Below are 18,814 nucleotides of genomic sequence, written 5' to 3'. Positions count from 1 at the left end.
ACATGAGGTACTACGTACTTGCTAGGAATGCTATAAAGAGTTTCTCAATGTAGTGTTATGCTGCCTGTACTATAAAGTCATGCTTATTGCTTTGCATGTTGTAAAATTTAGAAATATGTAAAAATAAGTCAATGACAAACCCTAATTAAAAACCTCACTCAGGTAAGAAACAGCAGAGGCACACCAGTGTAATACATTAGCAGTGTTCAAACTGGACTTGTTCTCATATGTGTGGCTCATGCAGAGTATAAAGTGTAGGGGGAAAAAACTGAAAAAATAATACATTAAAAATTATAAAGTTTATAATCCATAGCAGAACAGTGGTGACTGTTCTATTGTCTATTGACCCCATTCATCATTTTGTGCAAAATTCCTTTGGAAACACAGACATCCTGACTGTCCTTCTGTCATCTTCTTTACCTTATGGAAGTCTTTTATAATGCTTGATATTAAGGTAAATTTTACATTTATATAAATATTTACAAAAATTGTACAAATACCTTGATTACCAAGAGGGATGGTTGAACATACTTAATTTGAAAGGAGTAAGGAATACTTAAGTTATCAAGGTGTGGAGGTCTTGATGTGTTCTACTTAGACCGATCCTTAACTTTGCTTTCCTTATTCTACCAGTGTTTATTTTGTTTGCCAGTACATTTAAGGTCAAAGAGAGAGAAGGATAGGCCTATCCTTTGAGAGGAGGATAGGTCTTTGCCAGAGGTAATCGAAACTTTAAGAAAGTGTAGTGTATAGTTAGTGGGACCTGGAGTAGCTCATTTTAGGCTGGAGGAAATCTGTGTTAAAATGTTACCAGTTTGGGTTTGGGAAAAGAACAGGGTTTAGGATGACTATGTCTAACATGACTATGCTAGGAACACCCTTTAGGATGACTATGAATTGGACCTGAAGAAAGTTTGTTCTGAAAGAACATAAGTGAGGATTTTTTACTATTGCATATTACTCATAAGTCTGAGAGATACATTTTGTGCTTTAAACAACTTAAGAGTACTTGAGAGTTTTGAAAAGCAGCTAAAAATAAATCTATGTTGATCAAACCTGTTACCATTCTTGAGATGTAACAGTTGTTTTTAAATTGTCATATGAAGATGAATTTCTTTAAAGGGTCTGAGTAGGTAACCAGAGAAAGCAAAATCCTACTAGGAACATCCTTAAATTCTTTATTAAAGCATTTGTGCTTCTGCTCAAAAATTTTGCAAGAGGTAACAAAAACTGTGACACGTGGGAGAAGAGGTTCCTGCCTCCCTCCCTAGTGGAAGAGGAGAGGGCAGAAGTTGGACCTGGAGGCATGCTCACTGCTTAGACTCGGGAAGAAGTGCTGTTGAAATGATCACACCTGCAGCAGTAATTCAAGGAAAATGCTGAAGTAGCAAAATACAGAAAGCAGGAGGAAAACTACTGTAAACCAGTAATTTTTTCTTGTAGGTATGTCCTTAGTGGATATTAAAGATTCATGTTCCTGTTTTACCTTACCAGAGTCAATAGGTGGATTTGGGGCATGAGTTGGCCTCAGAGGGTTCTGTGGAGGTCACCAATACATTCAGAGTTGGGGAACAGAGATAGGAACAGATGGAACAAACTAAGATAAACCTTCTGGTCTGTGCTGAGCAAGGCAAAGATTTTACACTTGAATATTTCATATGCTATCTTTTTTTTTTTCTTATCTTATACATTCGTCTGAGTTTCTGAGCATTTCTCTTAACCTGCCTCAGCCAAAGTTCAGTTTTCAAGAGATCTTTTCTTTCTTGTCACTAATTCAGAAGAAAGTCTTTCCAGTATGTGCACTAGGTGCAATCCTTCAAGGACAAAGTGGCAAAGTATCCCCTGGTACAGTGGCTTTGCTCCCATAGCAGTGTGTTGCAACCCCAGAGCTAGACTGCGAAATGAAGCCAGTTGGGGGTGAGAAACAAACCCCAGCATCTCTCAGAAATTGTTTTTCATGGTCTTGCACAGAAAGTTTGATAGGGGGGCAGAAGTGCAGGGCGAATTCTCAGAGTGTTGAGGTCTTTATAGTAGCAGAGACCACTGTTTTATTTTCAGGATGGCTGTAATGAAGTCAACAGAATTAACTACTGCATCTCAAGTAAGACTTTTCTAGTAATCTTCCCCTACTTTCAGCATGATATATGCTGCTGAAGCAATGTCTTGATTCTTGTGTCTTGAAAGAGAATGATGGTACATGTAACTGGTAGGATTCATTTATTTTAAAAAGCTCGAGGATTTCAGTAGCTTCACTGTCTGGAAAGCATACTGAACTTGGCAGTTTCCTACATTTTTTATTTCTTACTGATCTAAACTTCATAGTTTTCAGCAGCATCTAGATAAATCAGAGAGTTGTGGAAGATAAAGCAGAAAATAGCTGATTCTGAACTTCATTTGCTTTATGATCAGGCTGGAGAATACTCTTGGCTTTTAATACACTTTTAAATCTTTGTCTGTTACTTAATTTCAGACACAGTTTAAAGAAGAGAGAAAACACTGACACAAAAAACTTATTTGTTTGGAGTAATTACATGAGTAAGACAATTCAAGAGAACAGTCAATAGGATTTAATGGTGGTTGTATAAAAAGAAAAGCTGGGAAAGAGGGAGAAAGTGGCTTAATTTTTGTTTTCTTTTTTAATTATACTAACCTGTATCAATGAGTTGCCTTTGATGTAAAGCACAGCATGAGTAGAAGGAACAGTTGCAACAAGTCTCAAAAACTATCATTTGGAGCAACTAGCTGTATTTACAGGAAGACTTCTGTGTTCAGTGAAGGTTTAAGATACCAATTATTCATTTGATGGTATAGCAGAACAAGGATAATAAAAGTACGATCCAGTGATTAGTAGCTGAAAAATGAGAAGGTTTAAAAATTAATTTTGAAAGGGAAATAAATGCTAATTGAAATCAGGTTACTTAAATTCTGAATAAGAACACTTTTTTAGACAGCCATAAATTTGTACCTTTACTTCATTTTGATAGCTTTTTGTGAGTGCTCTTGAATGACAAATGTAAAACATTCAGAAAGTGGCATAGCTGCAGATGATGATATAGTTGTACCTCTGTTAAGATGAGTATTTGGAAAAAAAAAATAACAAACTGCACATTTATTGCACACAGAATGTAGTTTAAGAAAAGTTAGGGAACAACACATTAGAAGGCAGAGGGAAGTACTCTGGGTAGCAATTAATCTGTAAGGAGAATGTCAAAATGATGCAAGATGTCTGTATTTTCAGATAAGAAGCACTTACTCTGGTTCCTGCCACCAGAGGTAGCTTGCATTTACATGAGTAGAGGGAAGTGTCTGAGTGGCAGGTGGTGACTTTGGAGTCCAGTTTGTTCTCCCCACACCATTTGCTAACAGTTGGCACATCTGCCCTTTCTGGGGTGGTATTTAATCAGGCAATGAAGCACGTGAAAAATCAAACAGCCAGTGTACAACTTCCTCTGCCCTACAAATTCAGACAGTGGCAGTCTGGTTTGGGGCATTTTGGAAACGATCAACTATGCTGCTTAGCTGCAGGAAGGATTTATAATTCATCTGGCCCAGGTTTATCAAGGTGTGTGTCTCCTGGGCTATGGTGAATATTTGTTTGAGCTGATATTATTTTTACAAGATTTAGCCAGTCACTTTTCTTCTCTTGAATTTTCTTAATATGTAAGTCAGATTTGCAAAATGTTGCTGCGTCTGTTGATGTGTTTTTATATAATCCTTTTTGCCTCCCATTTGATTTCTTTTTATTGATGCCAATTGATGGAATATTTTGAATTTCTGTAGTCTGTCTTTTCTGTCACAGTAAAATTCAATGAAAACCTTAATCTGTAAAATCTTGGTGCTGCTGGGAAAAAAAAAGGCATAGTCTTCCATACTTTTTAAACCTAACTAGTGAACATATGGAGGAGAATACAACACAAAAGGCACAGTATTTACCAGTGCACTTTAGGTAATGAAAGTGTGAAGTTTGGACAAAAGGTTTGGCAAACTTGCCATTGAATGTGAGTTTCATAGATTGGTTTGTAAAGGTTTGAGATTTAGTAGGGAAATTTTTCTGTTGTTGTTCATTTATAACTACTTGAATCATATAAATAAGACATCCTTGGCCTCCGTAACAGTAAATGAAGAAATAATGCCTATATTACACAGCCTTTCAATAAAAATATTCTAAAGAGAAACAGAATAATAAATGAAACACTCTGATCATTAAACATCCATGAGGGAAACATGATGAATATGCAGCAAGAATAATTAGCCTAGCATTTCTCACTGTTTTTCTTTTAACTATAATTTAAGTGTTCTTTGGCCATGTATCTTTCAATGCTATAAATTATTAGATATTTGTACTGTGCAGAACAAACAAAAGGGTAATACAGAAGAGGTCGCAGTGAGTTTAATCTCATGCAGGACATTACATAGGGAGAGCAATTTCGTGTTGCAACCATTAAATTGATCGATATCAAGCTCCACAGTTGCCCTGGTTACTTTTCTGTTACGCTGCAAAATGGCTGGCATCACCAGCATCTTAGAAATCCCGTTTTATCACCTTCTATATCGTGCTCAGCTCTATAGGGGACAGGAATAAAATGTTTTCCACTTCTCCATTTTTTAAGACTCTTCAGAAAGTGTTTCCTGATGTTTGGTTTATGCCTGTATGGGGAGGAGGGGGAGAACTAGTGGAACGGGGAAAAAATTAGTTTTTCTTATTCTAGTTATATCCATAATCTCATTCTTAGTAGTTTTAAGTGTTTTGCTTAGAAGGGGAAACAAAATCTAATTTGCAGAAGGAGGTAATACAGGTTTGAGAGTTTGAGAGTTTCTTCAATTACCACTTCCTGTGCTAGTCTTCGTTTTCAATTAAAGAAATGCAGTAGCACATTTCTCTGGAGTGATTTCAAAATATCTGCATATAAATTGTTCTACCAGCCTCTGAGGTGTAGTACTCTTGTGATGCATTATGCCAACTCTCTTCACCACAAAACAGTATTTTATAATGGGTTTAAAAAAGAAAAAGAAAATACACAGTATCTAGATAAAACACTGTGACATAAAGTGGGGGTGTTATGCCATTTGAAATTGGACAAGGGTAGCAAAGTCAGATTTCTGAGCACTGTTGATTCATTAGTGATCAGTAAAGATTCTGATTTAGCGTAATGTTTTGTGCAAATGACTGCAGGAACAGAAGGATACTTAACATCATGCCAGAGTGCTGTTTCTTGTGGTGTTTGCCAGTGATTATCAACACGGGCCTTGTCCATGATAAGAAATGATAAAAAAGGCCTACAAACCTGTCTCTAGTTTTCTTTCTTCTACAAAAAAAGCTGAAAAAGAACAAATGGATTTTTTTCACAACTCCATGGTCATCTTGAAACGCCTGGAGATGTAGAATTTCATTCATTAATTTCAACAGGACTGTTATTTATAGAGAACATAAATTAAATTGCATACTAACTGTTTGTCAGCTTTTTATTTACAATCAGGAAGTGTTTTTAAAATGGCTTATCTTTGTCAATTATAATTGGAAAGCTGGCAGCTAATGGATAAGAAACAGATTGTAAGGGCTAATGTTTGTCATGTAAGGTTTAGAGCACTTCAGGTGGGGGGTGTAATTTTTAAATTACACTGCTTTGTCAGGCAATATGTTCATGGATGCATGTTGTGCTACTTGGCTCATATTGGGTCCATAAGTTTGGCAGAAGAGATTTAGAAGACTCTTTCTTTGAATAATTCATTGTTTTGATAATAACAAAAAAAAATGCTTCCCAGGGAAATGTTTTTAATTCTTCCCTAACTAAACCATGAGGAAAGATGTAATATGTTCATACCACTTGTGCTACTGCCCTGTAGACCAGCTCACCTCTGCAATAGCAGAAATCCCTCCTTTCACCGCCCACTGAAGAGAAGGTAATCTTGAAACCTGGGCTCCTGTACACCTTGAAAATTATTTTTTTTTTTTGGTGCCATGTAGAAGCAAGATGAATAATGTGCCCCATTGTTGTTCACCTTCAATCAAAGTTAATATCACCTCACTCTACAAGTAGTTCTTGACATTAGCAGGATACTTGCAAGAGAAGGTGCTCCTTGGCACAGTCATCACTGTGACCTGGGACAGAAGGGCCATGGTAGCTGTAACAGAGAGGAAAGACTGCAGGTTTGTCTGCTTTTGATTAAATGCTTGTTCTGAATCTTTTCAGAAGTTCAGTGAGAAGGAATTTTTTTATAGTTTCAATTAAATGTACAGTCACGTGTTTTTTCCACCACTCTGTCTGGATTAATCTGGCTTCTGTGCTTAAATGAAACCTATCTGTGGAATCTATTTGGTGGTGGCAGCAGCACTTCCCATGACAGCGAAGCTGCTGCCTGCCTCGACCTGAACAGACTGTTGAGCTGGTGATTCATTCACTCAGCCCAATCCTCTTCTCTGCTGGATCCTTGTATGGAATTGCTTGGTTGTTAGCAAAGGTTTCTCGCTAGCTGTTTTGAGATTAGGCGGGCACAGTCCTGTTTGCCCTCTGTAGTCACTTAGCAGCTGTCAGATTGTATTGACGTCAAGGTCTTCTCTGAGTTTCACCAGATGATGTTCACTTGACCTTCTTTCTCACAAATTTTGTGTGGCATGGAAAGAACCTGAGTGATAAGTTTTAAAAGCCGATTGGTCTTTATGCAGTTTGGCACAAAGGTATTTCTGTTGCAAATAAAATAGAAACATAAAATACTTTATGGTCATTATTTTATTAGGCTTAAATTTCATGTTGTTTTTCTGTAAAGAGAAAATTCAGCTGTTCAGGTATTTACTGCATTAAATGGAGAAACAACATTACAGTGAAGGATACAGAGGTTTTTGATATCTTATTCACTTTTTCTGCTTCATGTGAAGTAAACACAAAACAGAAAAAAAAGCCTATTTTTGCAAGGCATGTTGTCACTATTCAAGTGATTTTAGTATTTCAGATAAAGCTGCCCTGAAACTTTGTACTTAAAGTATACCATTTCAATAACGAAACTGTTGTTTTTTCTTAATTCTGGGAAACTTGATTTAAGGGATAAAGTTTGATTAGTAAAATCAGTTCTTATTCATTGCATATGGGTTTATAAATTACTTAGAAAGTGGAATCTAAATTGCAATTAACTGTACCCACATCCTAATTAAGTACTGCAAATGTGTAATGGAGTGTATTGCCAGAGGGGGAATAAAAAAAGGCAAGGATTTATCCAAGTATTTAACTATTTTTTCTTCTACTTTTTTAACAATTAAAAAGGAAAGGAAAAAGTGAAAGGGTCTCTGGACCTAGGTAAATAACCTTTGCACTTCTGCTGCAGCTCTCAGGAATATCCTTACACAATCCCACTAGTCAGAAATATATTTGCTCATGGAACCATGTTTTTAATGCCAGAAGATAGGGAACTGAGAAATAAAGGCCACAATTCAACAAAGTCTCTATAATCACAGCTAGTTTTGATACCACAGTTTCTAGGCCAGTAAACAGGATTTGACTCAGCTAAGTTGCATGTAGTTTACATGCAATGTTTGCATTGATATTTCAACATTTAAAATAGAGGGAAATGTATTTCTACTTATACATATATTTACAGCTTCCGTCACAGTACTGCCACCTACCCTTACATTTAACATAAAAGTTTGAAGGTGTTTTAGTTAAGGCTTTATTTTTCTCAGAGTATCCTAAGAAATCCTTTTCACTTATATTGACAGTAAAATCACTGATTGTTTTGGGTTTTTTTGTTTTGTTTTGGGGCTTGACTTTTGGAGGGGGCTTCTTAGGGAATTTGAGTTAAAGCAATGTCCTTAAAACAAGCCTTATTAAACTGGTCACATACTGTATCCATTTCTGTGGGCAGTTGCAATGGGTTTAGTCAACAGTTCTAAATGGGCAACATGATATTTATGGCATCATGCTTAACATGATAGTGCAGACATTTGGCAACTTCGGGAGTAGTTTTGTGGTTATTTAATAAATTTAGCGGTATGAACCATTATATTGTATTTTCTGTTCCTGTTCACTTCATTATTTACTGAAGCTGTATTTTCTTCTTTCTAATATACTGTAGTCTTTTGACACCAGGGTGAGAATACTGGACAGTCACTTGCCTTTACCATGACAAAGTATAAAATCTAGATATATTCTTTCTCGTTGCTGGCTTCATGATGATTTATTGGTATGCCTTTTATAGGAAAATGATTGCCAAGCTACTTGTTTTTGAAATTTCTTTTCTAGGCAAAGATAACCATAGTGCTGTTTTAGAAGTGTCTTTCTAACAAGTGCAAACCCACTGATTTACTGGTGTGCATTAGCTTCGGAGTTCAGCATTACCAGAGCCTTGTCCACCTTATTGGAAATTTGAAACATGAATGCAATTAATGTGATAATGATATCTAAATGAAATCGTATAAAAGCTTCTATGCAGGAAAATGTGTTCAGATATAAATATATATTTTAGTGTTTTCTTCTTGAGGAGAGTTTACTATAGTAGTATTTTTGAGTCAATCAAGGTCTGATAGAAGTTGTTTTGATTATTGTATAACTCTCTCTTGATTAAATGTAGTCATGTGCAGGGCTTCTCCTTCCTTTTAGTCACCTAATAGTGAGTAATCTCAAAGAGGGAAAAGAAGATTTGTACGTACTCTCTTAATAGGAAGTACATATTTTGTCTATGAACTTCCATGCAAAACACCTCACAAAGCTGTGATGGTGCCAGATAGACAAATGAGATCCATGGCAGAGTGTGAAGCATGGTGATAGGGAGAAGCTGTCTCTGAATACCTAGACTCAAAGCTGGAAAGGTTATCCTGGTGTATGGACTGAAAAATGAGGATCATATCCCATGTACAGAGACCCATTTCATGCACTTTCCACTGGTGTATGTTGGAGGCTAATGCATAGAAGGGTCCTATGGAAAATCCTAGCACTTTGTTAGGAACTTGCCTTCCCTTATGGTACATACATACTGTCTCTGTAGTTCTTTGGAGCAAGGACCTTCTGTTAATTTCTCTTTGTACCACCTAGCATAAAAGGGTTCATTCTTGGTTGGTTTCTCAAATAAAAAATAAACATTGATGATAAATTACTGTGCACTCACTGAGGTACAGCCATTTATATATAGCAAATGATGATACAGTTCATTACATTTAATGCCAAAGTGGCATTTAAAGTGATTATTTATAACCAAGTATCCCTCTATGTAGAAAAAAAATGCATACATTAACAATTTTTAAATAGCAACAAAGGTGAAATATGTAGTATTCTCTGATCATTACTGTCAAATTTGCTAACATAGTGTAATTTTATTTTCATTAACTTTTAAATGGAATGCTATGATCCTTCTTAACACGACTTCTCCGATTAATTATCTTGCAAATCTAATGTAAATACTTTGTGAGACAAGAATGTGCTACCATTCCAGCAGTTAATATTGATAAATACGAGTAAAGTGTGGCTTGTAGAAGGGAATGGGAGATTTCAGTGGACCTTACATAATACATGTTTTGACCCCTATGGCTACATACTTGAAATCCTGATGAATTGAAACAGCAGCACTAAACAGTAGGTTAAGGGATGCTGCCTACTGAATCTCTGCCCTGTGAACAGTAGTGTAGAGCATGCCCCCTAAATGAAGATATTTATTGGTTGGTTGTGGGAATGGTGATCAGGCTTCCCATTGGACTCCATGATCTTAAAGGTCCTTTCCAACCTAAATGATCATGTTACATGGTACATAAATGTTACAGGTAAAGCCTAAAATCATTGTCTGTGTTCTGATACATGTGCTCAGATACGCAATGAAGATTGAAATAAAATATCAGTACTCTTAAAATTGATTTTACAACTATATTTATTGTTGTGCAGCATCAGGAAATTTTGCATTTTACTTTATTAGTGTGCCTCTTTGCTGCAGGGTCAGAGCCCAGCTCTTACTGTCACAGTTAGAATCAAAAGTAAATATTGTTAAATACGGGTGGGCTATTGTCTGATTAACTTTGTGATTATAAAATCAAGGAGCTGGGTGGTAGAGATCATACATTTTAATTAGAGCTGAGGAACTTCTTGTCACTTAAATGCAGAAAATCAGAGCATCTTTGAGGTTTTATTCTTTGGAAGTGCATATGTGTGTTTCCTAAAACTTTAATTACTTTGTTCCTTTGTAGTCATGAGACACAGACAACTTGTTGGGATCATCCTAAAATGACTGATCTCTTCCAGTCCTTAGGTGAGTGCATTCATTAAAACATTATGTGATTTTTATTCCATGAGTAAAAGCTGCATTTGTACACTGCCCATGTTTGAGTTTCCTTGAACTGAACTATAACAGCATTTCCCACTTTGTGATGGGACACACTTTTCCCAAAACCTAATGCTGTGGTAATGTAGTGTATTACCTTTTGGCAATATTACTTCTGAACCACATATTCTGAGTGTGCGCTTTAATGCAGTACCTTGGTTTTTTTTTGTTTCTTTTAACTTCACCAGAAATTGTCCAATGATACAGACTCTGTGCATGTTTAAACCAGGGTGTTGGTCTGCAAGGAAATAGTTTTGGTAATAAATTAGAGCCCATACATTTCAGTAAGAGCTGAACTACATTGTGGTACAACTAGTTCAACATGCCCTGATAACATCAGTATTTTCTGTGAAATCTCCTATTCCAAGGAGAGGAAAGGTAAAAATACTGTTAAGTGAGGAAAAAATGTTACTGTGCCAATCAGTTTCTAAAACAGAGTTTACAGCTATCTGACTGTCCCTTTTAAAACACAGTTTATAAAGTCATAGCATATAAATTATACCTTAAGCCATTTTTTCTGTTACTGTGACATTTGCTGCCCTGTGTGTCCTGTATGTTAACTGATGGAGTGGTAAATTATTTAGAAACTTACTGTATTTGAATAATTGTCTGGAAACTATGTGCCAGTGCATAATATGTATGTAAAACTGTGCAATATGTATTATATGTGCCAAGATAGTGTCAGCATTTCTGAGGGCTAATATCTCAAGGTACTAAACTGTCAGAGTCAGGAGGCTTTCCCTGAAGGTGGATTGGACTGAGGTACCAGCTTGTCAGGTTTTTTAATTTCTTCTGATATATCCTATTAATTCATTGCAGAGAAGAGAAAGGATATCAGACTTCCTACAAAAAGTGAAGATTTATATGTACAGGAAAGTTATGGGCTGTATTTTTAGGGCTGCTCACATTTCTGTTGTGCTGTTTCAGCTGACTTGAACAACGTGCGCTTCTCCGCCTACCGTACAGCCATCAAAATCCGGAGACTGCAGAAAGCCCTGTGCTGTAAGTTGGGCCTTGGAGGCAAATGGTTTCTCTACAGTACTTGGGGAAGGGAGGGTCAGCTTCAGTCTAACAACATTGACAGTGGACCACATCCATCATCCTTGGCACGTTGTCAGCCAATAAAATGACTAAAAGAATTGCCAACAGTAGGTGTCATTATTGCAAATAAATAAAAATAAAATAAATTAATAAAAAAGAGGTGCAGCAGGTAAGTTGAAATGGCATGCCCACTAAGAATACTTCAGAAACCAATTGGAAAATAAATTTTGGATGTCTTGACAATTGCATACTCTTCCTGATACAAGCTGATAGAAACCAATGTGGAATGATGTGAGCTAAAATCCTGATCACTGACAAACTCAGATATTTTACTATATTTTGAAGAGTTCCATGTTGTATGAATTTCATTTAAAAAGATTTTCAGGGTGCTCAAAGTGTGAAGGAAAAGTATACAGATCGGTGTAGTTGGTATTGCTGTACGTTTTAATCACAAAAAGCAACTAGGACAGAATATACTACTATTATTAACAGCAATAATAGCATATGTATATGCTCATGTGGGATGTGGGGAACAATCTTAAGTTTAAATAGGAAATAACAATACATTTAATATGCTATTTGGATATTTCGCTTAGACCTATTGGCATTTGTCCATGTTTATAAGTAATCTAATAATTAGCCACCATCCACTCTGATGAACATACAGATTTTGTCAGTAGGAAAGGATAGGTGCCTACTGAGTAGGCTCAGTGACTTCATTTCCAAAGTCCATATTTGTATTTCCAATTTTCTGTTCTATAAGTATTCATATCCTATTATATCACAATTATGGTTTAATTCAGCAGCTAGTTGCAAGGTTACCATGTTTATCCAAAGTTTAGCAGCCTCCGAAGTGGTAGATCAGGAGATCTTGCCCTGGCCTCTGGAGTTGAGACTTCTCCAAGTCACACAGCAAGTACCACACTGGGATTCTGTGCTCTTGTCTCAGTCTCTTGTGCAAAGCAAACTGAATTTTAAAAACTTTTAGGACTAAATGGAAAAAGAAATATGTAAGAACACACATCTAAGAGAAAGAAAATAGAGTGAAGTAGAAAAAGCAAAAGGAAACTGAGCAGTTTTGGAAAGAAATGTGGGATGTGAATAAGTGTGAAGGTCGCAGATTGTAGACCTTTTGAAAGGTCTTGGCAACAGATGGTATAAAGATGTTGTATGATGTTACCAAATATCCTTGTTATAAATTAGGAGTCCTTGGTGTGGAAGGACTTTTCAGCCCTGAAGGGTGCACAGTACTGCAGGCTGAGTAGGAACACAAGAAGTGCAAAGCCATCCTAGAGGCACAAGTGCAAAAGGAGTTGCACAAAGAGGGATCCCTTCCCACCCTCCAGATGGTTAGTTTTCTTTCCAGCCTAGAAGACAGCAGTCTGATCTTAGCTGAACTTGAGATATGCATCATACTCCATGAAGCTGTGCCTGAGATGGTAGCTATGTACTCCAGGAAGCTGGAGAGTATCTGTGTACAGCACAGGCTCTTAAGAGCACCTCTCGCCACTTCTGCATGTGATGTGGTCCCACCAAGGGCTGTGGCTTCATCTCCTAGCAAGACTAAATACCATTATGAGCTTTTTGCTTATCAGTATGCAGGGTATAAAGTATTCATCAGCATGTACCTAAAAACAAAAAGCAAAGCAAAAGATCAGAAAGGAAAGTAAAATTCTCCTTGTGTGAGCTGCTCCACGGGGAAGAGTGAAAAAAGAGTGCACATGACAGGTGCTAATCATGCTGCCTATTTCTGACAGACATATGGCTTTTCTAGGGACCTGTATACATCAAGCTTCACTTTTATTATTTCTAGTAAGCTTTGAAGAGGGACATACATTCTGCTCTTGCTTTTACTGCAAAATATATAAATTTCTGTAATAACTCATTCACAGATTACAGAAGTGCCCTCCTATTGTCTCCAGTTTCAGGGGAGGAAGGTGGGAGGACAGAACGAGATAATAAATAAAGAGAATATGCCAACTTTCATCTCTACAGATCCAATCTGCCTATGAAGCTGTTTGTTTACTCCATCTCTGTGCTTCATGGGAAAACAGCCCAAAAAATCTGTCTTTATTATACATACCTACTTGATAAAGGATTGGTTTTATTTTGAGGTAGTGAAAGAGTAATCTTCTGTGCCACTGCCGTTCATTCTTTGGTCTGAGTTACTTTAGTCTTCCATTTTATTTCCTGTAATTTTAACTGCAGATGCCTTTTAAAGGTGTTTGGATGCAGAATGCTTCAGAAAGGCTTATGTGCTAAGGCAGAGAAAATGTCAAAACAAATCACCAGAAATGGAGATCACTGTAAAGTGTGACAAATTGCTGTCACAGCCATGGTGTGTGTGTATAATGTCAAAGGCATTTTCAGTGGGAACTCCAAGGGCCCAGCTGGAGCTGGATGCAGAGTCCCACTTGCACCTGATAGATTTTGACTTTGCAGTGGGGACTGATAATGCAGTGTAAGTGCTCTACAAGCAGGTCCAGGACAACTGCTCTTTCTAAAGCTCATTTGAGAACTGTACTTTAGAAGACTTTGCTGATGCCATATCTGTCTTCCTGGTAACAGTCAAAAAAACACAGCTCTGAGAAAGTTATTCACATTTTCTTCATTCTCCTTTTAAAATGAGAAAATAGAGTTTTATGAATTCTTGTTTTGTTTTTTGACTGGTAGATTCCTGCAGAGACATACATTTTCACGTAGACATATCTGTATCTTGCAGGAATATAAGAAAGGTTGCAAGTCAGAAAGAGCAAATTCTTAGTCCCTCTGTCTCCGATTATGTGGGGCAGATGTAGTGTGAGTGCTTTGCTACTGCAGCACAAGAATGGGGCCAGAGAGAGTATCCTGTGATGCAGATGTACTGGGCAACTGTGCAGCACCGGTCTTGACTGTATTTTATTCTTGTGCAGCATACTTCAGCTCATTTTCAAGAAATTACAATGCCCCTGATACTCAAATATAGTACTGAAAGGCAAAGAGAGGACAAAATCGTCATGTATATTCAGAATTCTGTTGCTGAGTTCCTCTTGGTGATCTAAAATTTAAGAATGTTAATAGGAATATCAACCCAACAAGGGGAAGAAATTGAACATTTAGACACAGGGGAGTAAAAGTGAGAGCTGTGAGCACTTCCCTCAATGCAGTCTCTGCAGGAAACCCTATCATTTGCAAGGTCTTTGCAATAAAAAAACTTCACAGTAATGCCTGACTATTTTCCATGGGGTTACATCAGCCTCATATTTGCCATTAGCAGTGCATGTAGTTACTTGCTTCTGAGTCAGTCACTCACATCTGCTTTAAGAGAACTGAATTATATGGTTACTGTTTATAATTTTTCTTTGGGAAAGGCTCCTTGCTGCAGAAAGGGAAGAAATGGCCCTTGTGCCCATTGGTTGGTTAAAAGCAGGAATGGTCGTTCAGCATGTTTCAGCAGATGCAAATTGTACTGCAAAAATGCACTGAAAGCTGTGTAGGCATTGTGCCAGAAACAGCATGACAGGATAACTGCCTGTCCCAAATTTTATTCAGCCAGGTGAGTGCTGAAGTAAGCAGGAATGGAAGTAATTTCCTCTGGTTGTTCTGCATGGATGGTGTCATCCAAACGTGTAAGTTTAGCTTAATTTGCCTTAGTATAGCATCAGAGTTGTTTGGGGTTTTTTAGTACAAAATTACTGAAAGTACCTCTCCCAGGTCCTTCTGGAGTGCTTAGGCTGAAATATGAATGGGAGCTTGTAATGCCAGAAGATCAAGACCTGAAGTTAGTGCCTGTTGAATTGCTGTTTTCAGTGCAAGTGTGGTTATGTTAAGCCAAAGGCAAAGGCTACAACTTCCTGGCATTCCAAAACTTTCTGAATTTTCACTGGCTTTAAAAAGGGCTGGTCAGGTACCTTACAGAAACAGTTTGCAAAATAACCAGAAGACACAAAACGCCCCAAACAAACAAGCAAAAAACTCCCACAACCCAAACCTAAACCAAAAGCTAACACCAAAACAAAACCAGCAGTCTGGTTGCGTTAATTTTCATGGGGTTTTCTTTGATGTGAAGGTTTTCAAAGTCACAAGGGAAAGCATGAAGGAAAGCTATCTCCTGAGTTCAGTATTCATGTGATGGGATAGCAGGTTAGCCTCACTTGGCTTCACCCCACTCCTTCAACAGCTCAAAACAAAGTACTCAGGGTTACACTGTGAACTGCTTGTGGGTTCCCTGTTGCTTTTAAATGTGCCTGTGAGCCTTTCCCCGTGTATCTCATCCTTTCCAGCTACTGTAGAAGATTATGCTGCAGTGAGTGTATTGCCAAACACTTCGGCTACCTCAGGTCAAACTAATGGCAAGGTGTTTTGCTGCAATTACCAGTCTGCCTCTTTGATAAATACATGGCTGGCATTTGTTTGCAAGCCTAAGAGAAGGGCTTAAAATATCCCCAAACAAACAAAAAAGAAAATGAAAAACAAACAAATGTAAACCCCTGCAAATCTGATGCTGTGAGGTCAGAACAGAATGTACCAATATTAGTGCAGGAGAGGAACGGCAAGGGCTGTGAGATACTATTTCTTACAGAAACAGAGATGTGAGGAAGGGTAGACAGGGGAAAAGGGATTGGGAATGTAACCTTTGGTAGATGATCATCGAGTTCTTGACAGAATTGCTCAGAGTGGTTAATACTATTTTGATTCTGCTTTTTCTGCTGTACTAGTTTTCCAGCCGAAGTAGACTTACCCAGTTTGTACAGGCTGTAAATCTCGTTCACTTACTTAATACTGTTATTCTCCCTCTCTGCTCTTGTGAGAGCCCACCTGGAATACTGCATCCAGATCTGGGGCCCTCAGCACAGGAAAGATGTAGAACTGTTGGAGCAGGTCCAGAGGCGAGCAATGAAGACAGCTGTGGGATGGAGCACCTCTCCTATGAGGAAAGCCCTAGAGAGCTGAGGCTGTTTGTCCTGGAGAAGAGGATGTTCCAGGGAGACCTTATAGTAGCCTTTCGGTATCCAGCGGGGTTTACAAAAAATAGGGAGAGTAACTATTTTAAAGGAATGGATTGATAGGACAAGGGGGAACTGTTCTAAACCAAAAGAGGAGACATTTAGGTGAGATATGAGGAAGAAATTCTTTACTGTGGGGGTGGTGAGACACTGGCACAGACTGCTCAGAGAAACTGTGGTTTCCCCATCCCTGGCAGTGTTCAAAGCCAGGCTGGATGGGGCTTTGAGCAGCCTGGTCTAGTGGGAGTTGTCCCTGTCTATTGTAGGGGGTTGGAACTAGATATCTCCCTTTCAATGAAAGTTATTTTCTGATTATTGGTGTAGAGCAGTTCACAACACATCAGGCATTGTCATGTTGATTTTTTTTTTCGTTTGAGAAATGACATTTATAGTGCAAATGTGCTACTAACTCTTCAGTATGAGCTTGTAGTATACTTCAACTGCATGTTATGTATATTGTAGTAAGCATACTAATATATTGCAACTTTTTTTTACTTAAAGTCCTTGCTTCTGTAAAAAAACCCCTGAGGATTAAACCCTGTGTTTCCTCTCTTCCACTTCCTTTTGCAAAAGCACTTAGAAGGGCTCACTGATGACCTTTTATTTTCACCATGCAAAACTCAGATTTTCACAATAACATTTGAATACTTTTGAGAGAAAAGCCCTTTTCCCCTGTAAGATATCCATTGCATCACCAACTGTTTATGGAAAGAATTCTGTATTAAAGGAGATAAAAATATTTTTTCATAGTATAGCAAGCATAACATTTAGTGTTCTGGAAAACTACAATAAATAATCTTCCTGTGTCCCTCTCTCTGCTTTTATTTAAGTCCTAATTTAGCAACTGCTGTTCAGTTAATCAGGCCTCAGGACATTCTTACCACCTTTAAGAGAGAATTCTTACCTAAGAATTTACTTTGCTTTACATTTAATCAAAAGTGATAGTCATTTTATAGGATTCTGCTTTTGGTAAATGTAAAGAAATCTGTAAGCCTAGTAATTTTTCTGTGTGTGCATCCGAAATTAGGATCCTCTAATTACACAGACTACTTTAGCAGCTATTTTAATGTTGTTCTGAGCTGTGCAATGTCATTATGGTGTTCCTATTCAATTTTTTTAAAATATATAGTACCAAAATGCTGTTGACTTGTCACAGAGAACGGTTTGTCACTATAATGTTACTAAATGAAAGCCACTTTGCTAGTTGTTTGCAGTGTTAGCTAAATTTGCACATGGACAATTATTGTTGATGCTATGCTCAGGCATATACGTTCACACCCTTTTTTTTCTTTTTTTTTTTTTTTTTTTCACCTGTTATTAGTGGACCTGTTGGACCTGAACACAACAAGTGAAGTTTTCAAACAGCACAAGCTGAGTCAAAATGATCAGCTGATTGGTGTCCAGGAGGTGATCAGCTGTCTCACTACCATCTACAGTGGACTTGAAGAGAAACACAAAGATATGGTGAATGTTCCTCTCTGTGTAGACATGTGTCTTAACTGGCTACTCAACGTGTATGACAGGTAAGGAAAATGGTTTTTGTCACACTGTGTACCCCCAGGAATTATAAATTACAAAGCCTTACAAATTTCTTTCCTAAAAAGTTTTTTGATGTTTTTGACTCAGTAATGAAAGTGCAGTTGCTTGCAATGAGATGTTTCTTATGCTGTCCTGCTCAGCACTGAATCAAGATTGAACTGCTTTTATACTACTATCAAAGAAACATTGAAAGGATTTCAAGAAATGTGTGAGTAGAGAGGTAGAACACTGCTTCAGCTGTGTTGCTACTGCTAATGTTCCAAATTTCCTAGATTGATTACTGTTCATATCAGGTTCCATTTCTGCAAGTTTGCTTATGTATTTTACACTTAGTTACTTGCACGCATAATCCTGGCTGAGCTCCCAGTGTTGAGTCATCTATCAAATTGTTCTGATCTCAGCACTAAAGCCTGTCTGATTCTCAAGGGTCAGCAGTGTCCTGGTTCTGGCTCCATTCCAGCATTTACGGCTCCTGCCATGGATCAGTTCTGAGGGCTGGTGTTAACGTGGTCTGCCTGCCCTTGTCCTGCCAGCAAGGCTGCATTTCCTAAGGGCATTGAGTTTGCATCAAGAATGTTTTGGGATGCTTACAGTTCTCCTATACTTCATGGGTATCTCACTTTGTTTTGGTGTTAGGGGAGAGGGAAGGAGGGAACAGAGTACATAGAACCATTTATCATTTATGTGTTGGCTACCTCTTATGCTTTGGCATTCAAACATTGCTGTTAAATATTGTGACATTTCTGGAAGTTGGACTCCTCGTCATTACTGATGAAAAATTAGAGAGTCCATCAAATATCGACTGAGACTTCTTGCAGTTATTTTTATTTTGCAGAGTTCTATATTGTGAGTGAATAAACACATCACTTGCAAAGAGAGAAGTAAATCAGGGGAATTGCTTGACTTAAATGTTATTGGCAATTTAGAATAAGAGACTTAATTTCAAAATTTTGTGC

The 18,814-nt window shown here is 37.6% G+C and overlaps 1 protein-coding gene across 4 annotated transcripts in view; it reads left to right on the top strand.

Moving 5' to 3' along the window:
• Positions 1-18,814, top strand: part of UTRN (utrophin) — a 352,485-nt gene that overhangs the window by 281,102 nt on the left and 52,569 nt on the right. For all 4 annotated transcript variants that reach the window (XM_085055625.1, XM_085055626.1, XM_085055624.1 and 1 more), the window contains 3 exons: positions 10,160-10,221; positions 11,221-11,295; positions 17,641-17,842. In XM_085055625.1, the coding sequence (XP_084911751.1) occupies positions 10,160-10,221; positions 11,221-11,295; positions 17,641-17,842 (339 nt within the window). The remainder of the gene's footprint in view (positions 1-10,159; positions 10,222-11,220; positions 11,296-17,640; positions 17,843-18,814) is intronic.

Source organism: Lichenostomus cassidix, chromosome 3 (genome assembly GCF_008360975.1).
Source record: "Lichenostomus cassidix isolate B80296 chromosome 3, HeHo_3.0, whole genome shotgun sequence".
NCBI classification, from domain to species: Eukaryota; Metazoa; Chordata; class Aves; order Passeriformes; family Meliphagidae; genus Lichenostomus; species Lichenostomus cassidix.
The sequence above is the reverse complement of the archived record's forward strand: the minus strand, read 5'-3'. Positions and strand labels throughout refer to the sequence as shown.